Source organism: Rattus norvegicus, chromosome 3 (assembly GCF_021556685.1).
Source record: "Rattus norvegicus strain SHRSP/BbbUtx chromosome 3, alternate assembly SHRSP_T2T, whole genome shotgun sequence".
Classification (NCBI taxonomy): domain Eukaryota; kingdom Metazoa; phylum Chordata; class Mammalia; order Rodentia; family Muridae; genus Rattus; species Rattus norvegicus.
In genome coordinates this window covers 120,436,158-120,462,514 of record NC_141536.1, presented here as the reverse complement: position 1 = coordinate 120,462,514, position 26,357 = coordinate 120,436,158, and the positions used below count along the sequence as shown (strand labels likewise).

General features: G+C 40.7%; 1 protein-coding gene across 1 annotated transcript; it reads left to right on the top strand.

The window, feature by feature from the left end:
* Positions 1-19,119: 19,119 nt before the first annotated feature.
* Gapdh (glyceraldehyde-3-phosphate dehydrogenase) lies at positions 19,120-20,408 on the top strand. Its single transcript, NM_017008.4, is given in 1 exon segment — positions 19,120-20,408. A coding segment is annotated over 1 exon segment (1,002 nt). The 5' UTR covers positions 19,120-19,192; the 3' UTR covers positions 20,195-20,408.
* Positions 20,409-26,357: the final 5,949 nt, after the last annotated feature.

Sequence of the window (26,357 nt, the reverse complement as noted above, 5' to 3'; positions counted from 1 at the left end):
CTCTAAAAAAAAAAAAGAATGTGTAGAGTAACCACTTTGAATTAACCTGCAAGAGACATTTCTCTTTCCCTAGCCTTCAATGACTTATAAATAAGAATCTTGAGCAAACAAGCCTTCTGAATACTACACAGTGAGAGGATGAAAACCTTTCCCATAAATGTTTGGTTTTTAGTATCTTTCACTGATCAATCTCGCACATATACAGTCCAGCCAAGGAGATGCGATCTTTTACTTTGTTTTATAATATAGTTCAAAGTCAAACCTGGGCTTCGTCTTTCCTTTTTTCACTCCTAAGAAAATAAAGTCAAGGTGAGAGTAAAGAAAGGGAGGAAAAGAAAAGTATAAGAACACAGAACATACAGACCCTGTTGGTGGTCTTTGATGCTGTCTTTAAAAGGAGGAAGTAGTTTTAGGACCCAGTCATTGAGTAGACACTTGGAGAAGATTTTGAGCATACCCACCAGTGACTGCCATGAGCAATCCTTGCCACAAGTTGTCCAAGGTATCTCAGCTATTATTGTACTTTGAGAAGCCCCAAAGGAGCAGATAATTGAGAGCATCTTCACTCATTCTACAGGTATGTGTCTTTACTGGGAGAATATAGGTCTCAGACAATTTGTCTTGTAGTCACTTGATCTCTATGGCTGGAAATCAGGCTAGAAGTAGATCAAGACAGTGGCTGACTGAAATGAGAAGAATGAGACAGGCAGTCTGCCCAGCCTAGGCACATGTGTAATTTCAAATCTTCTAGAGGTATGAAACAAATAAAGAAAACAAACATGAATAATGTATTTTAGCTTCTCCAGTATATCTAACATGTTATTTCTTTCATATGTAACCAGTATAAAAGTAACTAATGATGTCATTTAAATTCATTTATAAAAGAACTTGACATTACATATCTTTACCACACCTTAGGTTACTGGCTACCACATTGTACAGTGTCTCAAGAAGTGGGTACACATTTTAATCTTCAAGTAATCTAGTGCATAGGAGTATGCTACTGCACATCAATGGAGTGACCCTATCAATAGGACTCAGGATGAAGAGAGAGCCAGAGATAAGATTCAGGAGGGCTAACTATGCTCTATATGGACAGGAGCTATGTGACCTCAGGGAAGTCAATTCATTTTTTCGTCAAATGCTAATTGTGTTGTTCTACAGAATATATTGAAATTGAAGTACTCATGGTCTCTAGATTGTGAAACATATTTGTAATAGTTTGAAAAATGTCACAGTTTCTATGATAACTGCTCCCATTTATAATGAAGCCTAATTTTCTACTTATTCAGAATGGAGTGGATTTGTGTTATGATTCTAGTGAATAAGGTATGGCACAAGTCATAAGATATCATGTCTGGAGAAAGGCTATAAAAAGATTACCTTTGGTTCTTTCTCTGTTCTGTCTCTGTCTCTGTGTCTGTCTCTCTCTGGAATAACCAGCTATCATGCTAGGAAGCTATCTAAGTAGTCTTTAGAGAGGCCCCTATAATAAGAAACTGAGGCCTGCTATCATCCTTGTGCGTGACCATAGACCATCCTTATGTGTGATCATCTCCTACTTGAGCTCAGGGTTGACCCAAGCTAACAAAGTGACTTCAATCTCAGGAGAGACCAAAAGACAGAACCACACTATTAAACTACTCTTGGATTTCTGAACTCTAAAAACTGAGGTAACAAACACTCACTTTAAGAGCTAAGTTTGGGAGAACTTGTTACACAGTAACAGATAACGAATACAACACTTTCGATTGAGTGAATGACAAGCTGAATAAATTAAATAGCAAGGCTGACTACAAGGTGAACATCACAAGGCCGTTCTTTCCATCATACATGGGTATATCAAGGAAGTAGTACTAATGGCTGGCCCATACACTGCAAAAGTAGCATTAACTCCATATTTCTGTACACTTGGCTCTGCTCCAAAACCTTCATGCACCTTACCTCATTTAATCCTCACAATAACTTATGAAGTAGATCATATTAATACTCCACTTAACAGATAAAGAAATTGAGTAACTCTTTTAAGATTATCTAAGCTTCAAAAGACAAAGGAATGATTAGTACAAGAGTTTTGTTCACTCTCATGTCTTTCTAGGAAATGTTCTTGATAGCAGATTGATAGATGTTCTGTCCTATCAGAGGTTCACTCTATAGTAATGATCCACAGGCACAGCCAAGAGCTCAGAAGTAGAGGCAGTCACTGTTCTGGGGACTCCTGGATGGGCTGACGGAAAGTCAAGGTCATCAGAATGCAAAAGACCTGTAAATTGGCTTGAACCTGGTAGTAGCGGTTCTTGGGCAGCAAAGCTCAGGGAGTTGGGATGCTTTAAGTGTATGACATAAGTGAACAGAAATGGATCCATTGCCCCAGACCATAGCAGAAAACATGGAAGTTCGGGTCAGTGAGCATTTCCTTTCAGAGAACACTATGAAATGCCTCCTGGGTTTCTTCCCCTGGAGTTTCCCTCTAAGAACTTTTGACTACAACTCTAAAGGAGGGGAGGGGTGAACTTCATTAGAAATGGAAGAAACAAGCATACTTTAGAGGCACCTGGTTTAAAAGCAGTTACCATTGTCCCACTGTACCTTGTCCCATTGTAAGTCATAGAAACGCAGGTGACGCTCAGACCTACACTCCAAATTCCCCAGCTGCAAATGAAGATTCATACTGTATTGCTCCTTACTTGGGGTTTTGATTGTCCAGAGTGCAAACTGATCTTGGTAATTTATAATTACCATTTCCTCTCCTTGACATTGGCAGCTTTTCACAATGAAGTACCCTCCTCATTGAGGTACCCTCCTCCCAACCTCCCAATCAGAGAAGAAGAAATTTTCAAGAGAAAGTTTCTCAGAGTGTAAACATTTATTCATAAGTGGGTACCAAATGCTAGGATATCTGGCTTGGCTTTCGGTCTTGCCCAGGCTTGACTTTTTGTCCTGCCTAGAAGCTTCACGTGAAAATGATGGCAAAACAATTCTAGGGGCAAAATTTAGCTCAGGGCAAGTAGCAGAATCCTCCCATCAGTAACTAGAGATAAGAACATTTCATAGTTCTAGACTGCAATGCCATTTAGAAGTTAACTGACTCTTTGGAGCCAAACACTCTGTTCATTGAAAAATAGTGCACTGCAGCATATCCACATGGATTACCCCAGTGCTGACGAAGACACCAGAATGCTTCTGATGCTGTCTGCTAAATTTCTGATGTCTGTCAAGAATAAAATGAGTTTCAGGGTTTATGCTTGAAGCATAGTAGTGTCCTAGTAAATTATATCTCAAAGTTGTTATTCTTATTTTCGTTATGTAATTATTTCTACCACACAGATTTCATGCTGATAACATTCTTGAATGTAGTGACTCTTGAATGTAGAGTTGGAAAGATTTGGGCAACTGGCATTGAGCTGGTTCAAGTTGGCCCCACATCACAGTTGAATATGATTGTAAGATTTGAATCTCCCAAGTGTTCACTATCCAGTTCTGATGAAATGCCCAGTGTTGACAGATTTCATTCATGTCAACTGCTTCGTGTTATACATAAACAGTGACCCTTGACTTAACATCTAAAAACAACATCCATTTAAGGAATCTTGTCATGACAGCTAAGGCCTGTCTCTGGAGGCTACAATGTAGGTGATAGTGACATCAGTGATCTCCTTTAAAGACTTGGCTAGGGAAGGCCAGCTTCCAAGTCAATCTGGAGGGCATGAGCCACAGTGTGTATGGAGAGTTAGCTAGAGGCCACTATAATTCCTTGCTCTGTAGCTTTGCACTGCTTAAGGAAAGGGATCTGGGGATGAGAACAGAAGGCAGAACCGCCTCATCATTTGATTATCATCTTTGTAAGCAAGTCACAGTAATCCACATTCAAAGGAAAAAATGAATACCGAGAGATACGGGACTCTGATAGCTGTTTTAGAAGCAATATACCATGAGCTCCTGGACCATAGCGAGTTCCCTGTTCGCATGCGTTCCGCTTTCATGGCTTCAACATACTCCAGGGAAAAAATGATTTTTTAAAAAAATTATGCCTGTACTAAATTTATATCTATTACTTCTTACCATGAACTGCTAAACAACACAGTCCAACAACCACTTCTTATATAGTATTTATATTTTTTTAATACAGCTAGGAACCTAGACATGATTTAAAGCCCTTGGAAAAATATGCACAGGACATACGAAAATACTATGCCCTTTTCTGTAAGGAATTTGAGCATTTTCAGGTTTGTGCAACTGTGGAAGTCCTGGAAGCAGTCCCACATGGGAATCAAGAAATGCCTGTACATGTAGAAAGGACTGCCTAAGTAATGCCACGCTGCTCATGAGGGACACATTTTTTTCTAATTATAGCACAGACAACATGAATTAAGACAAAGTAAAAATGCTCTGTAACTTCTCCTTTTCTTGTCTTTAAGGTACAGAATCAAGAAGGAACCATGTAGAATTTGCAAGCCAGTAGTTATAGCCTTCAATTTGGCTAATAAAATGCTGAAAACACTTGAGATTCTTTATACATGAATGTTCTCTCTTCTTCACCTACCTGCTGCTTTCCATAAAATCAGTACACAGTGTGATATTGTTGGCCTAGCCCCATGAATGATTTGAATGTGGGACTCCATGCTGGTGACAGTGGCAATCTAAAGTTCAAATAATACAATACGTAATCACCATTTTTACAAAACTTACTTTTCATTAGACAAATCACTTGTTTAATGTTGTTGTTGTTGCTGTTGTTGTCGTGTGTGTGAGAGAGAATAATAATGATGATGATGATAATAATAATAATAATAATAATAATAATAATAATAATATGCAAGTTATATGGCATAGATCTGGGTAAACTATACCCCTATGCTATATAGCCTGATACACAGTCCAATGTGTCAACTTACATTTTTCTTTCTAACTCCAGTGTCCTCCAAATGACTGATAAAATGATAGAAGACAGCAAAGCAAAGAGTCAAAAAATTCAAGAAATGAAATCTCATACAAAGGACCCCCCCTTCCTGTGGCACTAAGGGTACATCAGCTATCCCAAAAAGATCCTCAGAGCATAGTCAGACATCAGAGAGGCTAACAGTGGCTATGAAAGAATGGCCCCAAATCAGCAGCTTAGCATCGCTGGGAATATATTGGAAAGCAAGATTTTGCCTCTGCCTCTGAATCTGCAACCCTGTGAACACTTTGTTCTGAATTAAGCTTTCCGATGATTCTGCTAGCTCCTCTAGTTTGAGAATCACCACAGCAGGGAATGTGCTTAAGGATGACGTGCTTAAATCCCTCACTATACAGTAGTGAGGAAACCGAGGTGACAGACAGTGCCATGATTGTTCCTTTCATTTCTCTAGCTAGTGAGAAGCTGACTAGCCGAAGACCAGGCATTTTTAAGATTTTAGGCAAGCTGTGGGCTGGCTTCTGTGTTAGCCCTGAGCTTCTGCCTAACCCCTTTCCTCATCTCAGTATATCAAACGCCTCTATCCAGTCATGCACAGCACGTCCTACCCGGATGCTGGGTGTGGTCATGTACTCAGAGGTGTGTGCTGAAAGAGTTAAACAATTACTAACCTTTGATGGCCTTCCTGCTCTTTAATGCCACATGCCTGTCCCATTACCTGTAAAGGTGAGCTCAGACAGAGGTTGTGATCACTTACTTATTTGGACACTTGCCAACTGCACAGAGGCCTGGGATCGGACTGCCAGACTTGGCACCTCGCTCACACAATTAACGTTTGGACAATAACCTTGAACCTCTATAACACACCTCGCCCTGACACACAGCATCATGGCGAAGGCTGGAGAAATCCTGGCTCAGGTATAACCTTTGAATAATGAATGGAATGCACAGACCTACCAAAGACACACTGTGAGCTGGGAAGTAGGTTGAAGGCACTGTCATAGTGAGAAGTGTCCTCTGGAGGACAAGGGAGCTGTTATTAGTTAGAGGAGATATGGAGGTACTTAGCCCTGTCATTCCGTATCCACAAAGACAGAGAACTTAGAGTCCTCCAGAACCTTTTTTTCCATGTCATCATAGCTACTACTGAGTCTAGAAATCAACAATGTACGCACCCCAACTCTTTCAGTGGTACTTGAACCCTATGTCAGTTCCCGAATGTATTTAGCAAGACTTGCCGTCTGAAAGAGTGAGGCAGCTAAGCGATGCATGAATCTAAGCCTGGAATTCAGTGTTCTTTAAAAGCAAATGGAAGCATTAGTGGTGTTTCATGAAAGATTTGTGAATTCACAGATGTAAGCTGTAATGTGGAGGTCTGTTTTGAATAGTCCATCCCTACAGAGGGAGGGTCCATATTCTATCCTTCTTGAAAGTCCTTTTAAAAGCATGTCTTTTCTTCACCCATATTCTATACCACTTAGACCTTAGAAAGAGGAAGTCCACTTTTCTGTATTTTCTGGTACATGGTGGCACCTAATCTCAGTCCCCTCATGCTAGATCCTCTCAACTTGGACAAAGGCAAAAAAAGAAAATGTGAATATCTAATTCACAGAAATTCTAAAAATTCATACTACTCTATGGTGTTCTCAAGGAAGAAGAGCCTAGAGCTGTAGAGATGGTTTGGTGCATAAAATGAAGAGCTGAGCTTGAATCCTCAGAACTCAAGTAAAGCTGAGTGTGGCAGTCCTTTCCTTCCACAAGATGGAGAAATGGGAGGTAGAAACAGAGAATCCAGGAATACCCATGAGCCAGCTAGCATGGCATCGAGAGCAGAAAATAAAAGACTGTTTTCAAACAAGGTGAGTGAGGAATCCTAGATTGTAATCTGATATCCACACATGAGCATGGCATGTGCCGTCACTCTTGCACACACACACACACACACACACACACACACACACACACACACACACAATCTTAATCATGCTTAAATTCTCATCCTCTAAAGCCAGGTGAGTGGCCACTCCCCCGAGCCCCCAACACACAAACACACCTGCAACATGTTCAGCCTCTAGATATGTTTCATACTGCACACACAGTGTTTAACTTGTTTTTAAAGGAAAGGGATATTTATTTCCATCTTCAATGCTAAAGGATTGAAAACAAGGTCTCACATATTAGACAAGTCCTGTACCACTGAGCCACACCCCCAGCTCTGAAGTAAAACTTTGAATCAGGTCCTTCAATTGATTATATATTTTCAAAGAGAGTTGTAAAATTATCTCCTGTTCCACATGTTCAACTGGCGGGAAAAGTTATCCCTGAAGCAAGAAACAGAGTAATTCTCCTCCACTGGAATCCAGCTGGATTTGTCACTGTTTTGACCAAGAGACTAAGACTAAATTAACACTTTACAACTCTCAGACATGATCTTAAAAGGCTACAAAGCATCCTCCTTGTTTGAGGGATCACTCATGCATGAAGCGCTGAGGCATCACAGAAAACATCTACATTGGATAGATTTTATTGCCAACATGATATAATATAATGTCACCCGGGAAGAAAACAACCTGAGTTGAACAATTGCCTCAACCAGATTGATGTACGCATGTCTGTGTACATTTCCTTGATTGCTACTTGATACAGAATGGCCCATCCCAGGGTGATTGCTGCCATCCTTGGGCAGGGAGTCCTGGGCTATATAAGCAAAGTAGCTAAGCTTCAGCCAGTGAGAAAGCTAGTGAGCTGGCCAGCAAGCGGCATTTCTCCATTGTTTTGGCTTTAAGGTCTGTCCTTGAGCTCCCTTCATGCTGGATTAGAATCTGGAAGTGTAAAATGAAATAAACAACACTTGCCTCCCAATTTTTGTTGGAGTGCTTTCTCCCAGCAATAGAAAACCAAGGGAGGATAAGGTCCAACTTTTCTGAGACCCTCTTGATGAGACAGATTACCTGGCCAGTTGGTAATTCTGGTCAATAAGTCTTCCCAGAAGGGTCTCTAAATAGCCATTTAGATGGTTCCAGTTTTCTGACTTTCCATGTTGCTAGCTAAGACTTCGAATATGGAAATGCAGAACCCGGGCAGCCCCCACCGTAGTTGTGATTACAACCTGAAGGTCCATGAGAAACAATAGGATGGTTGTTCTAAGAGGCTATGTTTTGAGGGAATTTTATATTTAAATAGGATAACAGAGGTTTCATTTTTTTTCCTTAAAAGAAAATGTCTTATTTCCTTGAAATTTTGGAGCAGACAGACAGAAGTTCTAGGTCCTCAAGGGATTTCAAGAGCCATTCTAAACACTGCAGGCCGAGGATTGTTGGCAGACTGTCACATATCAGTCATTGTTTCCTTTTAGAGGGGGAACCAGAGGGCAGATAACATCCTGCCCCCATCTATCAGCACCATCTTGCCCAGCTCCTATGTGTCTAAGTTTGCAACCCTTGCCCTAGAACAGAGAAAGCACACAATAAATATTTGTTGAATTTCGAAATCCATCTATTCTTCTTGCTGATTTTAATTTATCTCTGTATTCTTGCTGATAAAAGTTTACTTTCCCATCAGCTTAATAGAGCTTAAGCCTTTCATGGTTTCTTTCCTTCTCTTTTCTTACCCTTTTTTCCCTCCTCCATCCTTACTTCTATTTTTTTAAGTCCATTTTCTGATGTGAACGTAAAATACCTGAGATTAGGTCATTCAAAATCTATGAAACTTTCTTTGGTTTATGATTCTGGAGTCTGTTACCAGTCTACGAGCTGGAATGAGGTCAAGGCCCTATGTCTGTATCACAGCATTGAGGAAGCACGATGAAGGCAGAGAGAGCTAGAAGTAGAGAAGGAGAAGATGAATCCATTTCCCCCTCTATACCTATCCATCCTAGTCATAGTTGCCTCAACCATTCACAAGGGTGACTAAACACATGGCAGTTCCCACCACTGAAAACTATTTTAAAAGCCTGCATTTCCGCTTAAGGTGTTGCAGGGATGGCTTGCTTCATCTTTCCTTCCTCCCTTCCTGTCTTTCTCCCACCCCAGAGACCTTACACTATTGTGCACTTTGCAGTGCACACACTGATTTCTGTGCCCCTATATCCACTTGAAGTCCTTATTCTAAGTATCTCCTGACTCAATGTTGGATAAGCATTGCTTCCCAATTATTCTCTGATTTGTCAATAAAAACTGATCAGTCAAAGACTGAGCAGGGGAGAGAATAGGGCAGGACTTCCTCCCAGCGAGGAGAAGGTGCAGGAGAGAGAGGAAGTGGGGATGAGTCTCCAGAAGGAGATTCTAGAAGATTCTATGAGGAAACAGTTCAAGCAGAGAAAACCATAAAATTCAAGTATCTCCGGAATTTTGCCTGGAAGGTCAGTATGGAAGATTAAATTAGAGTAATGATGCTTATTTGTCGTGCCTTCAAAGCATATTTAATAAATATAATGATCCAATATTAGTTATTTATGAGTTAACTGGGTTGGAGGAAAACTGTAAGCCAGTTGCTAAAGCTCCCATTTCACTACCCTCCCTCCATCTCTTTCTCCCCTTCCTCCTACTCTCATATTCTTGTAGCTGCAGGTGTGTTTTCATAGCACTGAACATTGGTTGCCCACTCACTCTATCTCTGAACATAATGAAATAAGAGATATTACACCTGGAAACAGAAGTATCAGCCTGTTAAAGAGGCTCCTGCTTCAGAAGAATTATGGAGTTCTTCAAAATACTGAAACTAAGTCATGTCTCCAGATATGTCCACTCAAACCGGAAGCTAAGCACAATGTATTTTGGGTTTCATGGCTGCTTCAGATGGTGCTGTTGCCCACTGCAGTGTTGGAAATCACCCAAACATTCTTCCAATAGCTAAAGGCAAAGGAAAAGTTCTGTCATTAAACCCAGGGATTACAAAGACAGATCCTCACAGGTCTAGGGACATCATATGAAGCTAGAAAACATACATAGAAAACTGTGAGAATTAAGGAGGTAGTGGGAAGTTGCACCTCGTACAATTAACAGCACAGATTGGGACATCAGTCAAGTCAGGGTAGGCTGAGGCATCACTCTTACTATGGTATTTGTGAACTACTCTGAGAAAAGATTTTATTCTACATAAACTAACCACCATCTAAAATATCTCTTTCCCTCTAATTATGAATATAATAGAAATTGTGAAAAACACAGTAGCAATGAGTAGCAAGACACATTACTATAACCCTAAAAAACAAAATCATATATATTTTTACACACTTGATAATTCATGGTTACACATCAGTACTTCCAAATGATGATTGTTCTAAACTTTATGCTATAATGTGCCATTTGATAGACTATTAGAGGAACAACCTGTACTATACAAAATTGGAAAATCTAAACAAAATAGATCATTTACTAGACAGATACCAATTACCAAAGCTAAATCAAGATTGTGTAAACTATCTGAATAGTCCTATAAACCTTAAGAAAATAAAAGCTGTTATTAAGCTCCGAACAAGAAAAAAAGCCCTAGGCCAGATGGTTTTAGTGTAGGATTCTACCAGACATTCAAAGAAGACCTAATGCAATGCTCCTCATTTATTTCACAAAATAGAAACAGAGGGAACACTGCCAAAGTCATTCTGTGAGGTCCCAGTCACCCTGGTACCTAAGCCACACAGTGACTCAATAAAGAAAAAGAATTTCAGACCAATCTCCCTTATGAACACTGATGTAAAATACTCCCAAACCGAATCCAAGAACATATCAAAGACATGATCCACTGTGATCAAGTAGGCTTCATCCTACCAGGATGCAGGAATGATTCAATATATGAAAATCCATCAATGTAATTTACTATATAAACAAAGTATAAGAAAAAACTCACATGATCATCTCACCAGGTGCCGACAAGACATTCGACAAAATCCAACACCCCTTCATGCTAAAAGTCCTAGAGAAAGCAGGGATACAAACAGCATAAACACAATAAAGGCAATATACAACAAGCCAATAGCCAACATCAAATTAAATGGAAATAAGCTTAAAGAGTTTCAACTAAAATCAGGTACAAGAGAAAACTGTCCACTCTCCCTATATCTCTTTAATATATACTACTTGAAGTTCTAGCAAGAGCAATAATACAACTAAAGGAGATCAAGGAGATGCAAATTGGAAAGGAAGAAGTCGAAGTATTGCTATATGCAGATGATATGATAGAACACATAAATGGCCCCCGAAATTTTACTAGAGAACTCCTACAACTGAAAAACACTGTCAGCAAAATGGCTGGATACAAAATTAACTCAAAGAAAATATTAGCCCTCCTCTACACAGGTGATAAACAGGCTGAGACAGAAGTTAGGGAAACAATCCCATGCACAATAGCCACAAATAACATAAAATAGCTTGGTGTAACTCTAATCAAGCAAGTGAAAGACCTGTGTGACAAGAACTTCAAGTCTGTGAAAAAAGAAAATGAGAAAGTTATAAGAAAGTGGAAAGATCTTCCATCCCCATGGATCCATAGGTATAAGATAGTGAAAATGGATATCCTACCAAAATCAATCTACAACAATTTTCAACTTCATATGGAAAAACACAAAACCCAAACAGCTAAAACAATCCTGAACTATAAAAGAACTTCTGGAGGCATCACTATCCCTGACTTCAAGCCCTACCAGAGCAATAGTTAAAAAAATTCACAAGGTATTTGTAGAAAAACAGACAGATGGATCAATAAAATTGAACCAAAGACCCAGAAATAAACCACACAGCTATGGACACTTCATTTTTGATGAAGAGCCAAAACCATACAACGGAAAAGGGAAAACATCTTTAACAAATGGTGCTGGTCTAACTGGATCTCTGTGTGTAGAAGGATGCAAATAGATCCATATCTATTACCCTGCACAAAACTCAAGTCCAAGTGGATCAACGACCTCAGTGTAAAACCAGATACCCTAAATCTTGTAGAACAGAAAGTGGGGTATAGCCTTGAATTTGTCAGTACAGGAGACAACTTCCTGAACAGAACACCAGTGACTCAGGCACTAAGGGCAAGAATTAATAAATGGGACTTCATGAAACTGAAAAGCTTCTATAAGTCAAAGGACACCATCATTAGGACAACATGACAGTCCACTGATTGGGAAAAGATCTTCACAAACCCTATATCCGACAAAAGGCTAATATCCAAAATATATGAAGAACTTGAGAAGTTAAAGACTGACAATCCAAATAACCCAATTAAAAAATGGGATACAGAGGAATCTCAAATGGCTAAGAAGCACCTAAAAATGTTTGATATACTTAGTCATCATGGAAATACAAATTAAAATGACTCTGAGTTTCTACCTTATACCAATCAGAATGGCCAAGACCAAAGGGTCAAAGGACAACATGTGCTGGCAAGGTTGTGGAGCTAGGGGAGCACTCTGTTGGGAGTGCAGACTTGTACAGTTGCTCTGGCAATCGATCTGGTGGTCTCAGAAGATTGGGAACAGTTCTACCTCCAGGCCCAGCTATACCACTCCTGGGCAAATACCCAAAAGATGCTCTACCATCTCACAAGGATACTTGCTCAACTATGCTCATATGCAATTTTATTCATAATTGTTGGAAACTGGAAACAACCTGATTGTCTCTCAAACTGAAGAATGGATAAAAAATGTGGTATATCTGCCAATGTAATATTAATTAGCTATTAAAAATAAGGACATCATGATTTTTCAGGCAAATGGATGGAACCAGAAAATATCCTGAGTGAGGAAACCCAGACCTAAAAGAACATGCTTGGTATGTACTTATAAGTGGGTATTAGCTGTAAAGTATAGGATAGCCATGCTATAGTCAACAGACACAAAGAAGTCAAATGGACAAATAACATGGAGGTCACAAGAAAAGATGTTTGAATCTTTCTCAGTAGGGGAAACAAAATAAATATCAAATGTGGAAAAAAGGAGGGAACTGGGTGGAAGACAGGTTGAGGAGGGGGAAGGGGATTGAGGGGAGACCATATGTAGGTAGGACAGTAAAGAGAGATGAGAGATCAGCTGGAAAAGGACAGTCTCTAGACTATGCCAGAGATCTGGGATGGGGAAAGACCCCAGATAGTGTAAGGGGGTGACTCTAGCTGAGATTCCTATGGGTAAGGATATGGATCCTGAGGTGGCCACTTCCTGTAGCCAAGCAAGACTTCCACTGGAAGAATAAGGACAATAACCCACCCAGAAAGCCTTTAACTCAAAATGTGCCCTGCTTACAAGATGTTCAGGGACAAGAATAGAGCAGAGACTGATGGAATAGCCAACCAATGACAGCCCCAAATTGAAATCCATCCCATGGTCAAGAACCAATTATTAACATTATTAATGATACTCTTATACTTGCAGACATGAATCTAGCATAACTGTTTTCTGGGAGGCTATACCCAACAGCCAATGGAAAAAGATGCAGAGACTCACACTCAACCATTAGATGGAGCTCAGAGAGTCTTACGAAAGAGTTGGGAGAAAGATTGAGAGACCCAAAGAGGATAGGGACTTCACAGGAAAACCAGCATAGTCAATTAATCTGGATCTTTGGGGGCCCCTAGAGATTGAATCACCAACCAAAGAGTGAGGACAGGCAGGACCTAAACCTTCTGCATGTATATAGGAGATGAGCAGCTTGTTCTTCATGAGGGTCCCCAAACATCTGGAGCAAGGGCTGTCTCTGATGTTTGACTGCCTGTCTGTCGTCTGCCTGTCTGCCTGTCTGCCTGTAGATCCTGAGCCTTAAATAGACAGCCGTGTCTGGCCTCAGTGGGAGAAGATATGCCTAATCCAGCAGCTACTTGGTATGCTGAGGGGTTGACATCCAGAGGGGTCTTCCCCTTCAATGGGGGGAGACTAGGTGCTGGGAGGAGTAAAAGGGCTAAGATTAGGTTGTAGAGGAAATAATTAAATGTAGTTTTAAAAAGAAACACATAAAATAGCCATAGCTCTCTGTACCTGGACCCCATCGGGAAAGAGCTAGTCTCCCAGGAGTGCTGACACACAGACTTACAGGAGGGTCAAGCCATTGTCAGAGACAGAAAGTCTGGCTAATACCAGAGACAACCACATGGCGAGAGCCAAGTACAAGAAACTTAGCAACAGAAACCAGGGAGACTTGGCATCTTCTGAACCCAGTTGTCCCACCAGAGCAAGTCCTGGATACCCCAAAACACAGGAAAAACAACATTTGGATTTAAGATCGTATCCATAATGATGATACAGGACTTTAAGAAGGACATAAATAACTCCCTTAAAGAAATACAAGAAAACACACGTTAAAAAGTAGAAGCACTTAAAGAGGAAACACAAAAATCCCTTAAAGAAATACAGGAAAACACAACCAAACAGGTGAAGGAATTGAACAAAACCATCTGGGATCTAAAAATGGAAATAGAAATAATAAAGAAATCACAAAGGGAAACAACCCTAGAGATAAAAAAAACCTATGAAAGAGATAAGGAGTCATAGATGCAAGCATCACCAACAGAATACAAGAGATAGGTGATAGAATCTCAGAGGCAGAAGATACCATAAAAACGATGACACACAGTCAAAGAAAATGGAAAACACAAAAAGATCCTAACCCAAAACATCCAGGAAATCTAGGACACAATGAGAATATCAAACCTAAGGATAATAGGTATAGAAGAGAGAGGAGCATCCCAACTTAAAGGGCCAGTAAATATCTTGAACGAAATTATAGAAGAAAACTTCTCTAACCTAAAGAAAGAGATGCCCATAAACATGCAAGAAGCGTTCAAAACTCTAAATAGATTGGACCAGGAAAGAAATTCCTCCCATCATGCAATTGTCAAAACACCAAATGCACTAAACAAAGAAAGAATATTAAAAGCAGTAAGGGAAAAAGGTCAATAAACATATAAAGGCAAACCTATCACAATTACACCAGACTTTTCAACAGAGACTGTGAAATCTAGAAGATCCAGGACAGGTGACATACAGATCCTAAGAGAACACAAATGCTGGCCCAGGCTACTATATCCAGCAAAACTTTCAATTAACATAGATGGAGAAACCAAGATATTCCATGACAAAACCAAATTTACACAATTTATTTCCACTATCCAGCCCTAAAAAAGATAATGGATGGAAAATTACAACACAAGGAGGGAAACTACACTCTAAAAGAGCAAGAAAGTAATCGTTCTCAACTAAGTCAAAAGAAGATGGCCACGGAAACATAATTCCATCTCTAACAACAAAAATAGTAGGAAACCACAATCATTGTTCCTTAATATCTTTTAACATGAATGAGCTCAACTCCCCAATATAAAGACATAGACTAACAAACTGGACATGGAAACAGGACCCAGCATTTTGCTGCATACAGGAAATGTACCTCAGTGAAAAAGACAGACACTTCCTCAGAGTAAAGTGCTAGAAAAAAATTTTTTCCAATCAAATAGTCCCAAGAAACAAGCTGGAATAGCCATTCTAATACTTAATAAAATAGACTTTCAATCAAAAGTTATCAAAAAAGATAAGGAAGAACACTTCATACTCATCAAAGGAAAAATCCACCAAGATGAACTCTCAATTCTAAACATCTATGCTCCAAATACAAGGGCACCCACATTTATAAAAGAAACCTTACTAAGGCTCAAATCACACATTGTACCTCATACAATAATAGTGGGTGACCTCAAAACCCCACTCTCATCAATGGACAGATCATGGAAACAGAAACTAAACAGAGACACAGAGAAACTAACAAAAGTTATGAACCAAATGGATTTAACAGATTTCTATAGAACATTTCATCCTAAAACAAAACAATATATTTTCTTCTCAGCACCTCATGGTACCTTCTGCAAAACTGACCATATATTTGGTCACGAAACAGGTCTCAACATACAAGAATATTGAAATAACCCCATGTATCCTGTCAGATCACCATGGACAAAGACTAGCCTTCAATAAGCAACAAAAATGACAGAAAGCCTACATACACAATGTTCTACTCCATGATAATCTCATCAAGGAAGAAATAAATAAAGACTTTTTAGAATTTAATGAAAATGAAGTCACAACATACCCAAATTTATGGGACACAATGACAGCAGTGCTTAGAGGAAAACTCATAGCTCTGAGTGCCTCCAAAAAGAAACTGGAGAGAGCATAGACTAGCACCTTGACAATACACCTAGAAGCTCTAGAACAAAAAGAAGCAAATACATCGCAGAGGAACACATAGCAGGAAATAATTGAACTCAGAGCTGAAATCAAGGAGAAACAAAAAGAACTATACAGAGAATCAAGAAAACCAGGACCTCGTAGCTTGAGAAAATCAACAAGATAAATAAACCCTTGCCCAGACTAACCAAAGTGCACAGAGAGAGTATCCAAATTAACAAAATCAGAAATAAAAAGGGAAACATAACAACAGAAAACAGAGAAATTTTTTAAAAAATCATCAATCTTACTACAAAAGCCTATACTCAACAAACGGGAAAATCTGGAGGAAATGGACAATTTTCTAGACAAATACCAGATACAAAAATTAAATGAAGATCAGATAAACCATCTCAACAGTCCCATAACTCCTAAAGAAATAGAAACAGTCATTAAAAGTCTCCCAAACAAAAAAAGCCCAGGATCAGATGGGTTTAGTGCAGAATTCTATCAAGCCTTCATAGAAGACCTAATACAATACTGTCCAAACTATTCTACAAAATGGAAACAGAAGGAGCACTACCCAATTCCTTCTATGAAGTCACAATTATGCCTATACCTAAACCACACAAAGACCCAACAAAACAAAAGAGAACTTTAGACCAATTTCCTTTATGGATATTGATGCCAAAATACTCAATAAGATTCTAGCAAAGTGAATCCCAGAACACATCAAAATGATCATCCATCATGATCAAGTAGGCTTCATCACAGGGATGCAGGTATGGTTCAATATAAGGAAAACCATCAACGTAATCCACTATATAAACAAACTCAAAGGAAAAAAAACTACATGATCATCTCATTAGATGCTGAGAAAGCATTTGACAAAATTCAACACCCCTTCATGATAAAAGTCCTGGAAAGATCAGGAATTCAAGGCCCATACCTAAACATAGTAAAAGCATTATACAGCAAACCAGTAGCTAACATCAAGATAAATGGACAGAAACTAGAAGCAATCTCGTGAAAATCAGGGACTAGGCAAGGCTCCCACTCTCTCCCTACATATTCAATATAGTATGAGAAGTTCTAGCCAGAGCAATAAGACAACAAAAGGAGGTCAAATGGGAAACAAATGGGAAAAAAATCAAAAAGATACCACTTCTTGCAGATGATATGGGAATATACTTAAGTGACCCCAAAAAATTCCACCAGCTGATAAACAATTTCGGTCAAGTGGTTGGATATAAAATTAACTCAAACAAATCAGTTGCCTTCCCCTACTCAAAGGATAAACAGACTGAGAAAGAAATTAGGAAAATGATACTCTTCATAATAGTCCCAAATAATATAAAATACCTTGGTGTGACTCTAACCAAGCAAGTGAAAGATCTGTATGACAACAACTTCAAGTCTCTGAAGAAAGAAATTGAAGATTTCAGAAGATGGAAAGATCTCCCATGCTCATGGATTAACAGGACTAATATAGTAAAAAATGGACATCCTGCCAAAAGCAATCCACAGATTCAATGCAATCCCCATCAAAATCCCAAGTCTATTCTTAACAGAGTTTGAAAGAGCAATTTGCAAATTCATTTGGAAAAAAAAAATCCCAGGATAGTGAAAACTATCCTCAAAAATAAAAGAACTCTGGGACAATCATGATCCCTAACCTCCAGCTGCATTACAGAGCGATAGTGATTAAAAAAAACTGTATGGATTGGTACAGAGACAGTCAGGAAGATCAATGGGATGGAATTGAAGACCCACAAATGAACCTACTCATCTATGGTCACTGATCATTGACAAAGGAGCTTAAAACCATCCAATAGAAAAAAACAGCATTTTCAAAAAATGAACCCACACACTATCATCACTTGATCTTTGACAAAGGAGCTAAAACCATCCAATGGGAAAAAAGACAGCATTTTCAATAAATGGTGCTGATTGAACTGGAGGTCAGCATATAGAAGAATGCAAACCGATCCATTCTTATCACCTTGTCCAAAGCTCAAGTCCAAGTAGATCAAGGACCTCCACATAAAAAGTAATACACTGAAACTAATAGAAGAGAAAGTGGGGAAGAGCCTTGAACACATGAACATAGGGGAAATTTTTCTGAACAGAACACCAATGGCTTATGCTCTAAGACCAACAATCAACAAATGGGACCTCATAAAATTACAAATCTTCTGTAAGGCAAAGTACACTATCAATAGGACAAAATGCAACCAACATATTGGGAAAAGATCTTTACCAATCCTACATTCTATAAAGGGCTAATATCCAATACATACAAAGAACTCAAGGAGTCAGACTCCAGAGAATGAAATAACCCTTTAAAAACTGGGCTACAGAGCTAAACAAAGAGTTCTCAGCTGAGCAATATGGAATGGCCCAGAAGCACTTAAAGAAGTATTCAACATCCTTAGCCATTAGGGAAATGCAAATCAAAACAACCCTGAGATCCAACTTCACACCAGGCAGAATGGCTAAGATCAAAAACATTGGTGATAGCAGATGCTGGTGAGGATGTGGAGTAAGAGGAACACTCCACCACTGATAGTGGGATTGCAAACTGGTCCAACCATTCTGGGAATCAGTCTGGCACTTGGAAATCAGTCCAATCAGAAAATTGGACATAGTACTACCTGAGGACCCAGCTATATCACTACTGGGCATATATGCAAAAGATGCTCCAACATATAACAAGGACATATGCTCCACTGTATTCATAGCAGCCTCATTTATAATAGCCAGAAATTGGAAAGAACCCAGATGTCCTTCAACGGAGTAATGGATAAAGAAAATGTGGTACATTTACACAATGGAATACTATTCAGCTATTAAAAGCAATAACTACATGAAATTCCTAGGTAAATGGATGGAACTAGAAAATACCATCCTGAGAGGTAACCCAGGAGCACATGTGTTATGCAATCAATGATAAGCAGATATTAGCCCAAAAGCTCGGTATATCCAAGATATAATTCACAAACCACATGAAGCTCAAGAAGAAGACCAAAATGTTGATGCTTCAGACCTTCTTAGAAGGAGGAAGAAAAATACTCACAGAAAGAAATATGGAGGCTCTCTGCTCCTCCCTGTTCTAGAGACAGCCGCATCTTCTTGTGCAGTGCCAGCCTCGTCTCATAGACAAGATGGTGAAGGTCGGTGTGAACGGATTTGGCCGTATCGGACGCCTGGTTACCAGGGCTGCCTTCTCTTGTGACAAAGTGGACATTGTTGCCATCAACGACCCCTTCATTGACCTCAACTACATGGTCTACATGTTCCAGTATGACTCTACCCACGGCAAGTTCAACGGCACAGTCAAGGCTGAGAATGGGAAGCTGGTCATCAACGGGAAACCCATCACCATCTTCCAGGAGCGAGATCCCGCTAACATCAAATGGGGTGATGCTGGTGCTGAGTATGTCGTGGAGTCTACTGGCGTCTTCACCACCATGGAGAAGGCTGGGGCTCACCTGAAGGGTGGGGCCAAAAGGGTCATCATCTCCGCCCCTTCCGCTGATGCCCCCATGTTTGTGATGGGTGTGAACCACGAGAAATATGACAACTCCCTCAAGATTGTCAGCAATGCATCCTGCACCACCAACTGCTTAGCCCCCCTGGCCAAGGTCATCCATGACAACTTTGGCATCGTGGAAGGGCTCATGACCACAGTCCATGCCATCACTGCCACTCAGAAGACTGTGGATGGCCCCTCTGGAAAGCTGTGGCGTGATGGCCGTGGGGCAGCCCAGAACATCATCCCTGCATCCACTGGTGCTGCCAAGGCTGTGGGCAAGGTCATCCCAGAGCTGAACGGGAAGCTCACTGGCATGGCCTTCCGTGTTCCTACCCCCAATGTATCCGTTGTGGATCTGACATGCCGCCTGGAGAAACCTGCCAAGTATGATGACATCAAGAAGGTGGTGAAGCAGGCGGCCGAGGGCCCACTAAAGGGCATCCTGGGCTACACTGAGGACCAGGTTGTCTCCTGTGACTTCAACAGCAACTCCCATTCTTCCACCTTTGATGCTGGGGCTGGCATTGCTCTCAATGACAACTTTGTGAAGCTCATTTCCTGGTATGACAATGAATATGGCTACAGCAACAGGGTGGTGGACCTCATGGCCTACATGGCCTCCAAGGAGTAAGAAACCCTGGACCACCCAGCCCAGCAAGGATACTGAGAGCAAGAGAGAGGCCCTCAGTTGCTGAGGAGTCCCCATCCCAACTCAGCCCCCAACACTGAGCATCTCCCTCACAATTCCATCCCAGACCCCATAACAACAGGAGGGGCCTGGGGAGCCCTCCCTTCTCTCGAATACCATCAATAAAGTTCGCTGCACCCTCAAAAAAAAAAAAAAAGAAAGAAATATGGAGACAAATTGTAAAGTAGAGGCTAAAAGAAAGGCTATCCAGAGACTGTCCCAGTTGGGAGATCCATCCCATATACACACACCAAGCCCAGAGAATATTGTGGGTGCTTGCTAGCAACCACTGAACTGAGAATGAGGTTCCCAGAGGAGGAATTAGAGAAAGGACTGGAGTAGCAGGAGGAGTTTGCAACCCCATAAGAAGAACAACAATAACAACCAACCAGAATCCCCAGAACTCCCAGGGACTAAACCACCATCCCAAAAGAACACAGGGATAGACTTATGACTCCATCCACATATGTAGCAGAGAATGGCCTTGTCAGGCATCAGTGGGAGGAGAGGCCCTTGGTCTTATCAAGGCTTGATGCCACAGTGAAGGGGAATGTCAGGGGAGGGAGGTGGGAGGGAGTGTATGGGTGTGTGAGGGAATACCCTCATAGAGACATGGGGAGGGGAAATGGGATAGCAGGTTTCTGGAGGGGAAACCAGGAAAAGGCATAACATTTAAAATGTAAAATAAAAAATTCCAATAAAATAAAAAATAAAAAACAAAACAACAAAGAATATTTAAATATATTTTGGTTTCCTTTTCAATGTTTTGTACTCCCTATTATCTCTTTAGTCTATACTTTAGAAAGGATACACAGACTTTTCCAGATTGTCAAAAGGTCAGGTGCCAGAGGCCATAGATGAGAAGGACAGGCATTTTGAGTCATAAGCCTGCCTTTAGTTATACAAGCCCACTGCAGAGATCCAACCTTTTGTCTGAATTTCTCCCTCAAAGAGGAGGAAGCCGAGGCTACCAGGGAGAAAGCCCTGAGTATGAGCTAATGACCTAGGAACTATACAAAGTGACTTAATCCTGTTTACAAAAATTCCTACAAATGTCAGGTTTTCTTCAGTGTAAACATAAATACATCCATTGCCCAGATGGAGAAAAGAAACAAACCAGTATATATTAATAGCTATCAATCATTGCTAGTACTATTAATTATCCAGGGTATAGATTATATGTATGATTTATGATATTATAGTATGATGCTTATAATCTTTATTATATTAATAATAACTCATAGTTAACTTATAGTAATTTCATAATCACTAATAGTATTAATACCAATACTGTATCCTGAAATGTACCAAGTCATGGACTGTGCATTATCCTTCTAGTTCTTCGTGTCATCTAATCTGCTAAATGGCTTTGATTTCTGCTATTATTTTCTACATGGAAGTGTTCACAACAGAAGCTTAGCTATGTCCCTTGAAGTCTGGTATGTGCAGTGAAACTTCTCTGGCAGGAATAACATCAATACCGCCTTGCCTTCAGGGCTGCTGGTCCTCACTGCACCACATAGGTCAATGTTTCCTTGGCTCTACACATTCTTGGCTAGTTTGACTTAGAGAGTATCAGTCATGGAGTCATAGAACCTTCCAGGAATCTGAGGAGAAGAGGACTTAGCTTCAATAGCTCAGAGTCATGGAATCCCCAGAGCTTTGCTTTGGCACAGAATCAGCAAGATACCCTTCTGCTACTTGAGTCAACAGCTCAGCAAAAGTCACACAAAGACAGTCCTCAGGAGGTGTGGTGTGACCAGAAATAAATAAGGCAGAGAGCATTTGAACCAAAACTCACTGAATCCTGACCACTAGGACATGCCAGCTCATGGCCTATAAAGGGTACAGCTTTCATTGTGAACAGTCACGTCGTCACCTGGTTAAAATAAAAATAACAATAACCACTGGGGTTCTCCTGGGTTTGAGGACTGTGCTGTGTTGGTCTGCTGTGAGGAAGAGCTGTGAAGCCAAAGGCAATATGAATATTTTCTTCCCCAGAAGAAAAAAGGTGCAGGGTGAGGTGAAGGGTGGAATTTCCCTGACTGATTTCATGAGGCCAAAACCAATGTTGGGACTGAATTGAACCACCGTATAAAACAGCACTGTATAGAGTCATCTGTTTGCCCCAGCTGCTGCTGTCACAACCCCATGTTCCTATCAAGGGCTTAAAGCAAACATTGTGAGCAGCTAAAAGAACAACATGATTTCTGACTCTGCTAGAAACTAACCCAATTCACTTACAGAATGGGCTTATGAACTTAAAATCATGGGTGGGAAGGAGAGAGGGAAAGACAAGAAACCTTTTATTTAGCATCTTATTCACAATGAAAATTGGCACAGAAATCAACCACATACATTAACATAGCCTGGGCTAGTTTAAAGCTTATGAATACATTTCTGTGGGAAACTGTGACTATGGAAAATCCCTTCTCTTATTTTGCTTTTTCTGAAAAAGCAATGAATTCTAGGCTCCATGTGTAACCATAACCTTGCACAGAAATGCCAAGTGGGAGTTAACTGGGGTAGTTCAAGTCTAAAGGAAGACTTGGACCTAGTATCTTGGAAACCAGAGGAAGGAGAGAGGCCTACCAAACTGACACCAGAGGTAGATTCCATCACCAACAAGGAAAAGAGCATCCAGAGGTTCTCTACCTCTTCTGATATTACCCACGTCCATGGAAGAAGAGTCCTTGAGTCAAGGAGGAGGAAGAGAGCTGTGTCTTAAGCCTTGCGCAAAATGGAATAATTAAAAAGAGAACGGTCATTTAAAAAACAAAAACACAAAACAACAACAACAACAACAACAGCCCCCCTGAACATACTGATAGCCAGGAATCTGCTAGAATGAGTTTGGCACTTAATTGTGATCATGTAAACATTTCTTTGAGTAACTTAGCACTGAGAAGCATTGTAGGTTGATGTCATTATGCAGGCGAAGGCAGACAAGATAAAATGAGGCCTATCATTGGACGAGAAAGAAGGGAGGTGGGACCAGAGGTTTTAGAAGGGAGAAAGAAGCAGGGAGGAGCCAGAGCAAGGAGGAGGAATGGAAAGAACGCGGTAGCAGATGTTAAGATTCTTCTCCGTGCATAGATATAGTTTGTTATGACTATTTTTTTTTTGGACCTGGGGACCGAACCCAGGGCCTTGCGCTTGCTAGGCAAGTGCTCTACCACTGAGCTAAATCCCCAACCCTCTGATATGACTATTCTTAAGGGATGGGCCTGTACAGGATTTTGTACTGTCTAGATGGGCAAATTATATCTTATCAACTGTATCAGGTTATTGTTTGTGTGTCCTTTCATGTGGTGCCTTAATTGAGTCCACAGTAAGAGATAGGTGGTCTCTATGATACTGGTGTGGCAGTGACCCACTTTGGGAACTAGATGGGTAGAGAGATTGTTGGTGGGCTCAGAGAGTAGCCATCGGCAGTTTGAGATGGGATGGAGCTTAGTGGGTGAGATGCTTTACTGACTGAGATGAAAAATATCCCTCAGATGCCATGTGTCCCTACAGTGCTGGCACTAGCACGAGATAAAAGAAACCATTTTTTTCTATTTTCACCATAACAAAGCATAAAGCAACAGATTCCGCAAAAAGCTACCTTGAACATAACAACTTCTGCAGCCATTTCTTCCTGCTTCTGCTAATTTTCAGGAACCAGTAGATTTGTTGTGTAACAGTATCCCTAGGGAATAAGAGACCCAGCAAATTTATTCACACAGAGAGTAAAATAGGTTAGACATAAATGGGCTAAAATCTCTTTTGTTAATGAAGCAGAGCATCCTCTAATCATATCTACATCTTTCTTTACACCTATCTCTCCATCCATCTACCTACCCATCTCTCTGTTATGCGTCCAGTCAACAAATATTGGTAAAAGACCAAACAGTACTCTCTCATGACTAAGCAAAAGTCTGCAGATAGCTTAGAAGTTCACTATTCTTGGAATTCATCTTCAGGCATAACAAGAAGAGTTAGGAATATGGATCCTAACAGAGGGTAGAGAACATACAAGGCCATAACTTGGGAAATTCCTAAGGTACAAACCCAGTGGAAGGCTAAGCAAATATATCAGCAACCATTCCATTGGAACAAAAACTATATAAAAAATAGAATGCTAAAACATCACCAATTAGTGAATTTCCAAGAAGCACTCGTCCTGAGTATTCACGTAGCACCTCTTGTGACAGGGTTCATACTTACCCTAAGACAGCCATGCTCTGTCCATTCAGCACTCTGTAAATCTAACTGGGAAGGCAGGTGAGAGAAACAACTTCTCTCTAGAATGAGAAATAAAGCCACAATGTAAGGTTGGCCTAAAGCATGAGGAGAAAGCAGCATGTACAAATGATGTCTAAATGCGCAAGGGATTGGTGGTGCCAAATGTTCAAGATTTTCTGCTGAATTAAAATCACAAAGAGTTTTCATCAGGAAAGAGGCATGTCAATGATTACTTTCTGAAACGATGCAGATGGCTCCTGGTATAGACCGGCTGATGGTAGCAAGTATCCGAAACAAGGAGATCACTAGGACGGTCATTCAGGCAAGATGGCGGTGGCACATGAACAGGGAGCTTTCTGCTGAGGGAGGAAGAATGGTTGCTGAGCTGGAGAAGATGAATAAGAGTGGGGCAAGCCGTGCAGGAGGAAATGAAAGAACCCTGTTCGTGGGAAAACAAACTAACAGAAGAGAAAGAAAGTACGTACGTGTTGTATAGGAGATCGGGCACTGCAGCGATTAAGGAAACCTGGGGGAGACAGCAGTTTGCAAACTTGGGAAGACTCATGTTCATCATGGCAGGGGTGGGAGGGTTGGGTGGCTGTGGATGGGCTGCTTCTGCGAGAAGATGCCCACCCAAGTCACCTAAATGGAGAGGAGGGTTAAAGCAGCTTCTCCAGTGCTACCTGCTTCTCCATCCCTGCTGTTGTTTGTGAGGTGTCAGCCTTTGCTCCTTTTCCCACTGTGATCCTCCTCAGTTGAAAAGAAGAGGATGACAAGTCTTTGATGTTTAGAAATGCAATTGCTCACATCAGAATTAAGTTAGGTATTTATAACAGATATTTTCCTTCAGATTTCCATTCCGAAAACCATGAAATAAAGTTGGGCAGGGTGGAGTGTACCTGTAATCCCTGAACTGGGAAGGCTGAAGCAGGAGGATCACTACTTCAAAGACAGTGTTGAAAGAGAATGGAAAGAAGGACAAGGACATTGGGAGACAGGGGGAGGGGGATCAAGAAATAAGAGTTGAGGCCTGAAATCCTAATGCTCTGGCAAATCCATATGTGTCGTGTTTCAGAAGATGACAAGTTCTCCTTGCATATGGGACCCTGACCCAGCAGACCATACCCACTCTTGAGCTGTCACGATGTGTACAGGTCTGCCACTGAATGGACAGTGGCACGTCAACGATGACCTTGAACTTTCTGCTAGTGGACTTTATAAATTGCGAATCAGAAGCTCTGATCTGATCAAAACTGGACCTAGATACCACACGATGTGAATTTGTTGCAGCGTTACTCATTTTCTTACACACATTTGGCAAGTGATTTCCTTTTGAAGTAATACAGGTGTCCTTTTGCCAGTCACCCTTCCTGAGGATGGTGCTGAGCAGTGTGTCCAATGGTAAAATGGACGAGGCACTCTAAAAGCACACAGAGGCAACAATAGCTTGCGCAGCTCATGCATCTTTTACAGTCTCCTCCACTTCTTTTCTTTGTTACAGAAAGAAGGTAGGCAGGCAGGCAGAGAATAGAAGGTGGTTCTTGTTATTTTTCAAAACCAGTTCATCTTTTCTGATGAGTCACATCCCTGTGTCTGAGCCAAGTTCTTCCATGTCCCCACTTGGCTTCAGGAACCTGGGTGTGACTCATGGGTCATGATCCTGAAGACAGAGCCTTATATTTCTCCAAAAACAATTTGGGCCCCTCCACCCGTGATGCAACGCTACAACTCCATATAAACCAGTGGGAGCTTTTACAGGTTGACTAATATGTTAACACCCTGTGATCCAGAAGTGGAGTTGCTTAAGCTTTTTTTTTTTTTAAGGCTGGGTCGTATAAATTATGTCTCAGACAGTGATTGTAAGATCTTCCAAGATGCT